The sequence below is a fragment of the Strongylocentrotus purpuratus genome, unplaced genomic scaffold, assembly GCF_000002235.5.
Source record: "Strongylocentrotus purpuratus isolate Spur 01 unplaced genomic scaffold, Spur_5.0 spur5_scaffold_6, whole genome shotgun sequence".
NCBI lineage: Eukaryota > Metazoa > Echinodermata > Echinoidea > Camarodonta > Strongylocentrotidae > Strongylocentrotus > Strongylocentrotus purpuratus.
In genome coordinates, this window is record NW_022145612.1 from 16,874,762 (window position 1) to 16,889,591 (window position 14,830).

Here is a 14,830-nt window from a genome sequence, read left to right on the forward strand (position 1 = left end):
ACCGAACATGATACATCAGTCAAACCTATGTATATCAGACAGGTATGGAAATATATGAAAAAAAATCATGAATATTCATCAAATATGCAAATTAGGTCATTTCAGCTAATTATATATTTGCGCACTCATTATGCAAATTAGGAAAGTCAAACTGTTCATTTTTTGGCATTTTTTAAATCATATATTCATAGATCATATTTACACTAAATATTAACCTTAAATTCCAAATATTTTTGAAATGCCAATAAAATATGGCGATGGAAATTACATGGATCACCGTCACAGCTATTTCATCATGTGTTTCACAAATTATTCAGAAAAACCGATCATATGATAAGAATTTGTAGAATTTCAGCTACATCACAGTATATTTGGCTATTTAAAAGATGTCAGATTTGAGGATTTATGACGATTTTCCGAGAAACCATTCAACAGGCCATAACATTCCACAGGAACTGAATTTTAGAGTACCAAAAAATTTGGTGACCCCAGTACAGTTGTGGCTACCTTGAGTGTAAAAAACAAATTGATTCAATGAGTGGAACACATGAGGATATTGCATTTTTGTAGGGGAGTTTTAAACATTGAGGTGCATTTTCACCACGCAGAATAGCAGTGCGAGTCAATGGGCGATCAGCGGGCCGCGACTTTGCGTTTTACACCCTGGCCTGGACATTTTCCTGGTAAATAGCAATGAAACTGCTTGAATGAGTCTAGTCTACGCTCCTCGATCGGGCGCGCCAGTTCCAAATCGAATCGTACATGCACAGACGTACGTCGATGCAGCATTTATACACACCGTACGCAGCTGCAATACTGAAGATTAAGGGAGAAGATATAGGATTTCAAGTTCAGAACAACAAGTTAAGAAGCTTGCTGCACGATGGAATTCATCGAGGATGATGACGGAGTGGCAATGCAGACGCCTTTGCGGGTATGAATACTGTAAATCCAGTTTTGAATTGTAGTTATATGAGTACGATTAACTGTAACTGTTAGGCATCCATAGTTAGCAAAACTAAGTAACAACTTGGATTGGGATATGTAAATTCTAGATGTTCGACTTTGTACAGGTAAATGATTATATTAGTGTTACGGTAGGCCTACTGTTTTCTTGAAATTCAAACATTTTTAACTTTTCATGTTAGTTGTGCACCAGCACCACATAAATGCTTGGGAAATTTCATATTTGCACTCGTTTCAAGCTTCAATTGCCAAGATGCAGTTTACAAGTACATGTACTAGTATATTATAAAAAATGGTGAATAAATCACAATATCTCTGTGGAGTATCTAAATAATAATTATAATATTGGATGATCAATTTTCGCGAAATACGTGAAATATTGTTACTCGCTGAAGAAAAATATTTTCACGTATCATCCATTATTATGTGTATTCAGTTCGTTATCTCCAAAGTAAAGTGCGGTACACGCCTCTGCGCCCATGAATCCGCCTATGTTCAGATCTCTTTTTATCTACATGTGCATGTATTTTCAAATAAAAATTTCTTATAGTCATTTCTTGCATCTAAATCTTAACACACTGTCAAATTATCTGTTCAAATTTCTACTATTGTTTGCTTTCACTTTTACTACATATTTCTTCTTTATATAACTATTTATGCATACACATACTCCTGTATCTTTTGTATTACTTCTCTGACATTGAAGGATTAGATTACCTTCACGAAAAAAAAGTATATGAATGTAAAGCAGTAAATAAAGTGCAAATGAATTCATGTAAAACTGGTGTATAATTTCCTTTATATGTTATGTGTCTGTACATTACACTAGACAAAGTGATGAATGGAAAAAGAGAGAAAGAGAGGTCTTATAAACAAATATCATGAATTTAAAATGAGAAAGAGAGAAAGGGAGAGAGAGACAAAGGTCTTAGAAACAAATATGAATTCAAGAAGTGAGAAAGAGAGGGGGTCTTAGAAACAAATATCATGAATTGAGAGCTAGAGAGAGAGAGGTCTTAGAAACAAATATCAAGAAATGAGAAAGAGAGGGGGGGGGGTCTTAGAAACAAATATGAAGAGAGAGAGAGAGGCCTTAGAAACAAATATGAAGAGGGGGTTAATGAGAGAGAAAGAAAGAGGGGTCTGAGAAATACATACGAGAGAGAGAGTGGGTCGAGAGAGAGAGGTCTTAGAAAACAAATATGAATAGAGATGGGGGGGGGGGCGGGGGAGAAATGGGTCTTAGAAAACAAATATGAAGAGAGATGAGGGGGGGGGGAGGTCTTAGAAAACAAATATGAAGGGAGAGGGGTCAAGAGAATTAGAGAAATTAGGTCTTAGAAACAAATGACATGAATTTAAAAAATGAAAGACGTGATCCCACAATAATAGAAAATGGTACGAGTGCAATATTTAAATCACAGTTTATGTATTACGTTACCATTACACATATTATGTCGAGTGTAGTATGTGTATGTGTCGATATGTGTACACGTGTGTTAGGGGGGGGGGGTCCGAATCAGCAAATGGTTTGAAAGTAGGCTACACGTCAAAAATTGAAACCCTGAAGAAGGCGGAATTAAACCACAAAAACCATAATATTATTTGGTTTCTCTCTTTCCTTACTTTGATTAATTCCTTCTCTAATTTCTCTCTTTCTTTCAAGTTAGTTTTTGTTTTCTCTCTCTGCTTATGACATTCTTTGTTTCCTCTCTGTTCTTTAATTATTTATTGTTTTTCTCTATTTCCTTCTGTTGTTATTCGTTGTTTTTCTCTCACTCGTACGTCTCGATACAAAAGTACATGTACCGCGTACCGCGACACTGGACATATATATATAGGACGTACGTTGAGCATTGCAGAAGAGCTACGTGCGCGCGCAATATCTTGTCATGGATAGACTTTTCCCAGTCGGTTCCTTGAAATTTATTGGGAAAAGGTCCAGGCCAGGGTGTAAAACGCAAAGTCGCCAGCGGGCCATGTCACACATGGCTGAAAAGACAATATTATAATTAAATAATATATCCCACATGCCTATAATAATGAAACTACACAGAATTGTAGTTAAAGGTATGCTTGAAATATATGTGAAATAAAAAATTAAAAATATTGTTTAGTTTTTTTTAAATAAATTTACAAAAATTGCTATTTCTACCATCTGACTGCTGTTGTGTGTGTGTGTTCGCGGGGCAGACTGTGTGCACAGGCAGTGTTAACACCCTACTAATAGTAGCATGCACATGCTTTAGCAGTCACGCAAAACAAACACTGGCAAATTAATATTCAATAAAAGCTGAGTATGTGTACTATTATCTTGATATATTAGGAATATATTATTGTCAAAATAATTCCATAAATTGGGGTAAAAGAAATATATTCCAGCTATATGAGCGACAGTGTATGATCAAGAATATTAAAGTATACTTGATAGAATTTTTTGTCTATTCTCCCATCCCCACCCCTGTTAAACATGCTTCCAACACCCTCATCCACACACCCAAGCTCACACATACACACGTACACACAATCACACACGCACGCGCACACACACACCACCCACACACACATACACTGACATACAAACAAAGAGTCCCGTGTACCGAAAGATGTATGATGTACGTTTTACACGAGGCGTCATTTTGGTTGCGTTATTACCTGCGCTTATCGAACCCATACGCCAGTAGGGACACTGATTTAAATTTAGAATTTGTGTTTAATGGAAGAGTTAATAATTATAAACTATAATTAATAAATGACACATATTTGTAAAGCTTAGACCCTCCTCTTTCATTTGATACAACTCATATGATACATATTTTACGCATGAGTGATTAAAAACAATTTGAAGAGAGGAAACCAAACAATCATTTGGCGGGCGGTATCTTAATTTCAAGGAGAAAATCACATTTCTAGAGAGGTTAATTTCTGCCCTTTCATATGACGCCTCAATCAGGGAAAATGAGCCAGGAATAACAAAGTTCTGTTTGTTTAAAGTTATACTTGCATTTCTATAATTTGATTTAAACGAGCTCGATTTCACTAGCTGCCTGCCGTAGCAACAAAGGGAATTGACAAAAGACTTAACTCCGTTTCGTTGATGCTCAGACATAGACGAAAGACTTCATGCATGGCTGATTGGGTTCGATAAGCGCAGCTAATAACGCAACCAAAATGACGCCTCGTGTAAAACGAAACGGGCACTATTATCTGGTATCCTGCGGTAATTTGCGATATTTGCCCTTTAACCTGAAGGTGATTATTGCAGAAAATTCAAGAAGCGCACAAAGGATTTGATTTCTTTTCAGTAACGCTGATAATGGTAACTTACATCCCATGGGAAGGAAAAAATAAACGTGTCTAATACTTCAATTTTTATAAATGACTTACTTTGTCATGATTCCAGATCCGCACAGTTTGTTCACCTGACAATGTGTTCACTGAAAGGAAGATATCAAAAATAAACAAACAAAAAAACTACTTGAATCTTTCCCAAGTTTTATCCATTAATTGTCATCTCAAATTTTTGCTGATTATCTTCCCTCTATAATTTTATCCTATTTCATTACGGACTTCCCATTTATTTTTAGTTAGTATATGCCTCTTCCTGATTTTCTGATTATCAACGGTATCTGATACTCCCACTTTAGGAAATGGTCACTTTCTTTCTTGTAGAATGTTGGTCCCCTGGCATTTAATATTGTCAATTATGTTATTCTATTGTTAATAGTACTGTATTTCAGTGGAGCCTCTCCTTGACGAGTTCAGTCTCGGTTTTCTTACATGATATATAACCTTGATGCATGTCAGGGTAAGCCTTAAATGACTAGAGGGAGGCATTGTCTTTGCGTTTTGCTGTTTTGTGTTGTGTTGTCCTGTGTTGAACCGTGTTCTGTATACATCCATTTATTTTATTGATATGATATTATTGTAAATATGTTATGTCATTGAGTTTTATTTGCAATTATAAAAATAAAAAAATTAAAAAAAATAAAAAAACATTTATATTATATTGACTGGGCATGAGGGGTATATCATAAATATTGACCCAGCTAAGATCATATTGCCCCGAGTCGAAGACGAGGGCAATATGGTCTTAGCGCGGTCAATATTTCACAAAAACCCGAAAGAAGCCCTGTCAATATAATTATTATTACCTAAACAAGGCTTTTTTTAAACAAATTTAAGTTTCTTTGCCTGTATAAACAGGAACCACCTTGGGCACTCTCAAAAATGTGGATAGCAAAACAGAGCAGAGGAAACAGGATAAACAGTTGTTAGCTTGCTTGTTTGTATGTCTGTTTGTTTATGAATGTTTGTTCGTATGTTGGAATTTGGGTCCTAGGGACGCACAGTTTGGGGTGGGTCCTAGTAGCTGACGTCTATCGGGGGGAAATAATGTTATGACGTTGAGGGGTGTGAGCGGTGATTCCGGGCAGGGGGTGGAGCGAGGAATGGGAGTGTCATTATATTGCTACCCCCCCCCCCCCCCCGCGCGTAGCGTGCGCGCTGGTAAAACAAATCGAACCGAGAAAAACGATTTTGAAGATTTAACACCTACTTCAAGTGCTGAAAACGACATTGTTCTATGTTCCCTGTACCAAAACTAATTATTGATAATTTTGCTTTTAACTATCTCTCCTTGATCATAATGTAATCTTTCATGTAACATTTCAAATGTTATTGTTGTTGTTATTGTTCTTCTTCTTCTTCTTCTCCTTATTCTTCCTCACTAACGCCTTAAGTTTACTTAAAAATTGATTTTTATTGTTGTCATTTTCTGTTAGAACTGGTGAACGTCTAGAAGATCTACTTGCATTGTGATTATGAAGAACCTAGATGTAAACAGAAACAGGACGAAGACAAACGGTAAGGAGCCTTAGAAGAACATGAAAATGAAAAAAAGACAAAATATATCAGTATTACCTCTACCAGTTCACTAAACAACCACCTCCGTTACCACCACCATCAATGCCATGCACCTCTACCATAACCAATGCCACCAAAACTATCTCTATCACCCCCGCCAATACCTCCTTCACAACCAACACTATATACTACTACTTCTTCATTCCTACTAATTTTTATCTGTGTCGAAGAGAAAGATGATATCAGCAAGACGCAGTTAACTGTCAAAGACACTACTCAGTCAGAAAAAGTTATGAATGCAACATGTGAACATAAATAAGGAAAAAAAGAACAAACAGTTATTGTACATAGATTGCAAATGTTCTTCAAAAGAAAACTTTTATTGTAAGATTTTGTTTTATACTGTAAATACAATTTTATTTAACATGATTAAATTCTATATAGCCTGTTTGTTATAAAAGAATTTTGTCTTCGTCTCTGTGTATGCATTCCAATCAGACAAAAGTCGTCACAATTTCTTTTCTATTTTCTTTTTCAATTTCATCCATTTCGCATCGTGTTCAAAATCATAAAAATGCAAAACATATCAAACTCGTACTTTTGTGACAAATTTAATTACCAAGTAGACTGTAATGTACAGTAATTTCTGATAAATTTGAGGAAAGCAATATGATTTACGTATATACCTGAGCATCAACACCTAAAGACTGCGTAAATGACACGAACAGTACAGCAATATCTAATTACCGCCCTCCTCACCTTTATACGGATAATATAAAATATAAACAAAATATTTACAAACGTCTTTTTGATATGCCTAATATCAACAGCACTTTCTCGTAGATAGACACTTTTTACCACATGATATTCTACAAAATGGCAATAGTAGAACATGTACATTTACTAGCATGAAGATATACATGTATAGTGGTGGAAAATAGCGTAGCGTGAATCCATTCACTAAAGGTGCCCTTCTTTGTGGGGGCTGAACACCGATCTTGCTCGGCAATTAAATGCGAGAGAACACGGCAATCGAGTGTTGGAGGGTGTCGTACCATCTTATTTTCACACACACAATATCCCTTCCCGTTTCCTTGTCTTTCTCTTTCTTTTTTTTCTTTTTCATATACGTCCACCTTATGTCATCAGTTCCTTATATGGGGCGAGACAAGTGCCCCCTGGAGCTATACGCCACAGCTGTTGGAAAAAAAACTAAAGGCATTTTCGTAATAACTGGTACGAGGAGGGCTGTTACGGATATTTTCGTCACCCGTCCCCCAAAACAAAGAACAACAAATAAAGAACTCACTAATAATTTTAAACCTTCTGAGCTGACATTGCACTGATAAGCGAGCACTTTGTGCTTGCTATGAACATAATAAAACCGAAAACAAAAATGGTAGAATGGTAGCGTGGACAATGGTTTATCATATCATCTTGGAAACAAGCCCACTTAATGTATCAATATTTCTTTGGTAAGAACATTACAATCATCTCGTGGACTACAACTTACTCAACTGACAGTTTTCATCATGATTATTATACAAGATAGTATGCAGTAGCAATGAATGAGCAATGTTTGGAACTATTGCCAAACATTTACATAGATTTTCCCGGTGCAGAGTTATTGTAATCGCCTAAAGGGCGAGGCATATTGGATTGAAAAAAATGTACCTCTTTCATCGTTTACCTTGTTTGGAAATAAGAAGAGCACTTTTCCACAGGGAATCTTTTGGTCCAATTTGGGTCCAATTTGTTTTAGGAATATAGAGCAAAAAGGAGCTACAAACGATTGGGTATTTCATGTAGTTTCATTTTTTAAATATATGATTAGAGCATCCACACACAATGACTCGCAGGATATTATAAGCTGGATTCCCGCTCGACGATGTCATCTTGTGGCATGCTAACGCTGATGACCTCGACGCTTCCTTCCAAGTACTGCTGTCGTGTCTCTCCCGTATCACCATTCGATGTTGACTTCCAATCCGACTGCGATCCCGGTTTGCCTGAATAGTAAGAGAACGAGACACATTTTACGCTGGCTGTGTTAATGTGCATGGATTAGCTAGGACAAATGTTCAGAGCATACTCAATGATGATCATTGAGGATTTTGTTGTTGTTGTTGGGGGTGTTTGTTGAATTTAGCAAGCGAGCACATTGATGATAGAGCATCATCCAACGTGTTAAAATGTATGAATAAACATTACTAACAGAACACCTCGATGAAAAAACAGATGGTAAATAAAATGTGATTTTTAATTTTTTCTGCAGTCCCTACCCCCCCCCCCCCCCCTCCTACCGCCACCTACGCCAGATTTTTGGGATGTGGAAGAGCTTTTTCACCGCCCCCATAGAAGACATTCTATCATTTAAACATTTTTGGCGTCAGCCATTTCCAATTATATAAAAATTCAGGACTTTATGGAATGCAACCAAATTAAACTAATATTGAAGAAGAAGAAGAACAAGAAGAAGAACAAGAAGAAGAAGAACAAGAAGAACAACAAGAACAACAACAACAACAACAACAAGAACAAGAAGAACAACAACAAGAACAACAACAACAAGAAGAAGAACAAGAAGAACAAGAAAAATAAGAAGAAGAAAAAGAAGAAGAAGAAGTAGAAAAAGAAAAAGAAGAAGAAGAAGAAGAAGAAATATTTCAAATACATGCACTTCTAATTTCCAAACGCAGATGGCGCTAAAGCACTCATTTGGTATCCTCACATCCATCAGCTTTATCAGAAATAAGGGTGTAGTTATGGATTGTACACTTAATTAACCTAATTTACCTAATGAGTTATGATTGATTTCGTCTGGTTTATCACCATTACTGTCTATCCGATGAGAACGAGCAGCTGTGGCCTTTGGAACACTGAATATGAGGAAGAAAGAAAATATGTATTAGATCATAATGATTTCACATGTAATTGATCTCATACCAAAGAGAATAAGGTGCCCAAAACAAACAAACATTATAAAACAGCAAGACTGCTTCCATGTCGGCTTGATACTATCTAAATCTAAACGTCTAACCTGGAAGCTTTTGCATGTAAATATGTCCAAAATGTGCTTCTACTGTGAGCAAAAAGGGAATAAGTCCAAAATATAAAAATATCACCCTTCAACCTATTAGCTATGAGCTATTACTTTCTCATTCTTTATTTCGTATTACTATCTTGATTCTCGATTTTCCAACTTCGACCCCTGGGCCCAACACCGTACCTACATACCTATACCTAGCTCTAACCCCAATCCTGAACCTAACATAAAAAAACATTTTTGACCCTAACCCTCTATTTTTAGCAAAATAAAGCCCGGAGCGAATGTTTGAAACCACACCTGTAAATTGCTTGTGGTGGTCGGTGCTTTACTTGTCGAATGACGTAGGCAATGACTGCAACAACAACAAATATCACTATAGCACTCCCGACGGTGACACCAGTGATTACTCCTAACTGGTCTTGTTTGTGTCTCGGCTCTTTGGTCTCAGCAGCAGCAACATTGAGTACTACCAAATAAAGAAGAAGTACGTAATGAGAGGAAAGAAGTAGAGGAAGTACAAAGTATTGGTTTATTGACATATTTTCGACAAGGGCCTGACTATAAGTTTCTATTAAATATACTTTTGGAAGTAAACGAGGCGATGGAGCAAACCATTGGAATATGAGAACGGTTATATAATTAGTTTGTGATTATGGTACTAGAAACGATATATGGATTACATATAACACCCAGACCCAGCTGCCAAAATATGATGTGACAATAAATTGCTAAAATTATTGGTAATTTCAAAAATCCAAGGGGAGAATGATTGGTTAAATAAATGAAAACCATGTAGCAATATAACAAAACCTTTGTGGTGAAAATAATTGTGTGGTGTTGAACATGATTAATATATTAATAGAACAGATTAAAAATGCACGAATGTAGTTTATTCATCATTTAATCAAGTGTCACTTTCCCTATTTTCTTTTGGTACCCCACTTGATAATTTATTATACAATGAAATAATGGCTTTGAACATGTGAAGTGTGATCCCACCTTGGCAGTATCCAGTCTCTGGATCACAGAAGTCAGTCAGCTGACAGTTACACACCGAGCTGCAATGGAGACCAAAGGTACCGTCTTGACATATATCTTTACACCCGACACCTGTCCATCCTGGAACACAGTCTATGCACCCAAGGACGGGATCACAAACCCCACCGTTCATACATGCGCAAGTATGGGCACAATCTGGGCCGTAAGTGTCATTGGCGCACAGTTCCTCGCACCTAGGACCAGTAAATCCTGGGTCACACAAGCAGCCAAGTTCCTTATTACACGAACTGTTCGTGCTACAAGAGTCGCATGTCGAAGAACAATTCAGACCATACGTGCCATCAGGACAGGCACTGTTACAATCCTGACCTAACCATCCTGCGTCACACACGCATCCAACTTCTGGATCACAAGTGCCGTGCTGGTTACATGAGCATGCTTCGGAACAACCGTTACCGAATTTGCCATCTGGACAGCTTTCAGCGCAGTTGGGCCCTCCCCATCCAGCTTTACATAAGCATGATCCATCCATCGGATTACATGAACCGCCATGCTGACATGAACATTTCTCTGCACAATTCTGTCCAAAGAACTCTTGAGGGCACTGCTGTCCACAATACATGCCTTCCCAGCCAAGATCGCATGAGCAAGACCCATCAGCAGCATTACAACGTCCATTTTCTTCACAGAGGCAAAGATCGGTGCAGTTGGAACCGAATCGGCCTTCTGGACAAGGTGTAGCACATATCTCCCCCATCCATCCAGCTGAACAGCCACAAGAGCCATCTACGTGATGACAGGCGGCGCCATTTTGACACTGGCAGACAAGAGAACATTGGTGACCATAGTTACCAGAAGAGCATCTTTCGTCACACAGATCCCCGATCCATCCTTGCTGACAAGTGCACGCCCCATCTATGTGATTGCACTCTGCATCGTTTTGACATCCACAAGGCTCTTGACACATATGTCCATAGTAACCCCTTGAACACGATTCATTACACTGTAAACCGACCCATCCAGGAGGACAATTACACGAACCATCCATTGGATTGCACGATGCGATGTTACGACAAGTACATGCATCCACACAGTTATAGCCATAATATCCTGGAGGGCATGTTTCTTCACACATGGATCCTATGTATCCAGATTGGCAAATACAGAATCCATTGACATGGTGACACGTTCCGTCATTCTGGCACAAGCATGTTTCTTGACAATCTTGGCCATAGAAACCCTTGTCACACCAGTCTCCACATGTAGGTCCAACCCAGCCTGGTGTACAGGAGCACGATCCATCGACATGATGGCAAGCTGCACCATTTTCACAATGACATTGCCCTAAGCATTCACTACCAAAGAACCCCTCAGAACATTGCTGGTTACATATGTCACCAACCCATCCGGACGAACAGGTACATGATCCATCGATGTGGCTGCATGATGCGTTATTCTGGCACACGCAAAGTTCCAGACAATCTTGTCCAAAGAAACCTCGAACACACCTTTCATCGCATATGGCTCCGATCCATCCCGTTCACAAGTACATGAACCATCGATGTGATCGCATGTACCATCATTCTGGCATTGGCATATTTCTTGACATTCATGACCAAAGAATCCTTCTCTGCATCTTCCACCACAAAGCCGTCCAGTCCAACCCGGAGAACAAGAACAAGACCCATCAATGTGACTGCAAATTCCACCATTTGCACATCGACACTGTTGTAAACAATCAGATCCAAAAAGTCCAAAAGAGCACTCTTGTTCACAGGACTCCCCGATCCATCCAGGTCCGCAAAGGCAGGACCCATCTAGATGATCACATGTGGCACTATTCTGGCAATGACAGTGCTCCTGGCAGTCTTGTCCATATAAGTTATTGCTGCAGGGCTCAGCACAAGTGACACCTTGCCATCCTGGCGCACAGGAACAAGCTCCACTAACATGATGACAAGTTCCTCCATTAACACACTGGCATTGTTGCAGGCACTCGTTCCCAAAAGATCCTATTGGACACGTTTCAGCACACACTTCCCCAGTCCATCCAGATTTACATGTGCACATTCCATCGATGCGATCGCATTTACCATCATTCTGGCATTGACATAACTGTCGGCAGTCTTGTCCAAAAAATCCATCCTGGCAACGTGCACTGCAAGCCATGCCAGTCCAACCTGGAAAACAATTACATGAACCATCAACATGGTCACACAATCCACCACTTGTGCAACCACAAAGAAGTATACAAGCATTGCCGTAACGTCCCTCTGGACATCTGTTTTCACACAAATCTCCTATCCATCCCGGTTGGCATAAACAACTCCCATCGATATGGTTGCACGTAGCGTTGTTTTGACAGGCACAAACTTCTCGGCATTGTAAGCCAAAGGAGCTGTCTCCACAAGGGGAATTACAAACTGGTCCTGTCCAACCAGCAGTACACGTGCATGAGCCATCTATCTGGTTACATGTTCCTCTATTTTCACATTGACACTGCTGTGAGCATTCAAGTCCATAGAATCCTTCTGGACACTCTTGTTCACATGTTTCTCCAATAAATCCTTTACCACACGTGCATGATCCATCAACATGATGACAAGTGCCTCCATTTTGGCATCTGCATTCCATAGTACATCCTAATCCATATGAGTCTGTCGAGCAAACCTCAGTACACAAGTCCCCACTCCATCCAGGTTGACAGCTGCATGACCCCGAGACAGGGTCACATGTGCCATCGTTAAGACACTGGCATTCATTCGCACAGTTCAATCCAAATGTACCATCCGCACAGGTGACCGTACAGAATTGTCCTTGCCAGCCAGCCAGGCATGAACAAGTGCCGTCGACATGATTGCATCCAGCTCCATTTTCACACAAGCATCGATTTTCACAGTTCATTCCGTATGACCCTTGTTGACATCTTCCATCGCAGTGATCACCCGTCCACCCAGGACTGCAATCGCAGCGACCATCCACATGATCGCAGTGTGCTCCGTTCTGGCACAGGCAATCCGTCCGACAACCTTCACCAAAGAAGTTATCTGGACACATCTCAGCACATGTCTCTCCAATCCAGCCTGGTGGACAGGAGCATGAACCACTGGTGTGGCTACAACTCGCACCGTTCACGCAAGAACACTCCTCTCTGCAGTCAAGTCCGTAATACCCCTCCTGACATCTAACATCACAGACTTCCCCTATCCAACCTGATGAACAAGTGCAGGTTCCATCTGTCTGATTACAGTGTGCTCCGTTTTGACATAGGCATTCCTGTGAACACCCAGTTCCGAATGTACCAAGAGGGCATGGTTGGTCACATCTTGATCCTGTTAAGCCTGGCTCACACGTACAAGAGCCATCAGACCGGCATGGTGACCCGTCTGAGCAGAGACATTCTTCTTCACATAGCGGGCCGGAGAAACCGTTGCGACATGTACAAGAGCCATCCATAGGATCACAAAGAGCATTGTTCTGACAACGGCATCTGTAAGACAAAATTATTTAGAGTTGAGCAAACTGATTGATTCATTTAAATCTTCATATACTTTTAAAAATTAATGTTGTAATTGTTCGAACACTAATCAATGATATAGCTTCCAAGGTGGGGATTCAACTAAAATAAAATTAAAACGACAAAAAGTAATGTTTAAATGATCCACTTTCAGTATAGGGTAGAGTCGGGCTAGAAACACTTGCTGTCAGCTAGAGCACAAATAATAATCTGTCCTTCATTTTACAAAGATTGATAGTCCTACCTAAATTTTCTATACCCTGCATGTGGTTTGTTTAACTTCCATGAAAATAAGAATTGTTCAATCCCACCGCATGCTGTACGACATTTTGACTTCCGATGCTTGGACTTTCCAGCGGGTCGGACACAAATGGGGACCCGTAGATTCGATACTTTGAAATATATAAAGATTACTTGATAACTGGAATGGAACAAGAAATCTAAAAAGATAATAACTAAAGATCCGTAATGATTGATTTATTTAATTAGATAAGTTACCTATCTTGACAACCCACTCCGTAGCGGTCATTAGTACACGGTTGATCACATGACTTGCCATTCCAACCAGCAGTACAGGTACAAGCACCTGACCAACGATTACACTCGGCGCCATTCTGACAGGTACAGGTCTGAGGAGTGGAATCATACAAGTTTATAAGACGTGGATTAGATTATGGTAATAATTCACTAGTTAGCCATGTGTACGATGTTGAAATGATATGACATTTATGTAAGGTAACATTGAATGAACAGAATGGTTCGCATTCCCAGTCACTATATACAAGAGTAGGTAATCTCCGTTGTAAAATCAGCATTCCATTTAGAACCTTTAAATTGATTTGATACGATTTGATTTATACGGATTTGACGGTTTACCCTTTACCCTTTAACCAATATTTTCATACATAATTTTACTCCGCAACCATAATTACAAAGAAAGATAGGCCATAACCATTGATTGCTGGTAGGTATCAAATACTAATATGGCTGAAGAGACTGTTATGTAATCAGACCATAGCAATGATGTGACATAGATAATGAGGAAGTATAAATGAGAAGCGCACGAGAAAAATCTTTCCGGGGCCTGAGGAACCCCTCCCCCATCGAAAAAAATACATGATAGACAGCTTCCTTTAATGTTAACCGAACTAAACATAATGAAGTAATAATGATGAATAACAATCGTTATTGCAAAGACTTTACAAATATCAACCTAATTCCATTTCAAAAGTAACGATATTAGACGTAATCCGAACTTGATGTCTATGCAGGCAATAACATGGAGTAACGAATTTCACCCTTATGTTGATTTCTTGAAAGTCTTTGTGATCGTGTTAACAGAAATTAATAAGTAACGCCTGTAATGGTGGCTTACCAGTAGACAGTTTTTGCCATAGTGTTCAGCGTCGCATTCCTCCTCGCAGGTTGCCCCT

The 14,830-nt window shown here is 39.1% G+C and overlaps 1 protein-coding gene across 1 annotated transcript; it reads right to left on the reverse strand.

Annotated features, from left to right (window-relative positions):
• Positions 1-7,430: 7,430 nt before the first annotated feature.
• Positions 7,431-12,753, reverse strand: LOC754502 (multiple epidermal growth factor-like domains protein 11). The gene is made up of 7 exons (XM_030973352.1): positions 12,688-12,753; positions 11,974-12,060; positions 11,458-11,697; positions 9,881-11,420; positions 9,179-9,347; positions 8,629-8,711; positions 7,431-7,841 (listed from the first exon to the last, which is right to left on the reverse strand). Exons 1-7 carry the CDS (start codon positions 12,751-12,753, stop codon positions 7,696-7,698), a joined length of 2,331 nt encoding a protein of 776 aa, XP_030829212.1. The 3' UTR covers positions 7,431-7,695.
• Between the last annotated feature and the right edge of the window lie 2,077 nt (positions 12,754-14,830).

Coding starts and splice junctions, on each gene's coding strand:
- LOC754502 (XM_030973352.1), bottom strand. CDS start 12,753: ATGGAGCTGGATGCAATCATGTCGACGGCACTTGTTCATGCCTGGCTG. Junction 11,698..11,973: donor ATGTCAATGCCAGAATGATG/GTAAATGCGATC, acceptor GTGATCATCTAG/ATGGGTCCTGCCTTTGCGGA. Junction 11,421..11,457: donor ATGCCAATGCCAGAATGATG/GTACATGCGATC, acceptor ATGTACTTGTGA/ACGGGATGGATCGGAGCCAT.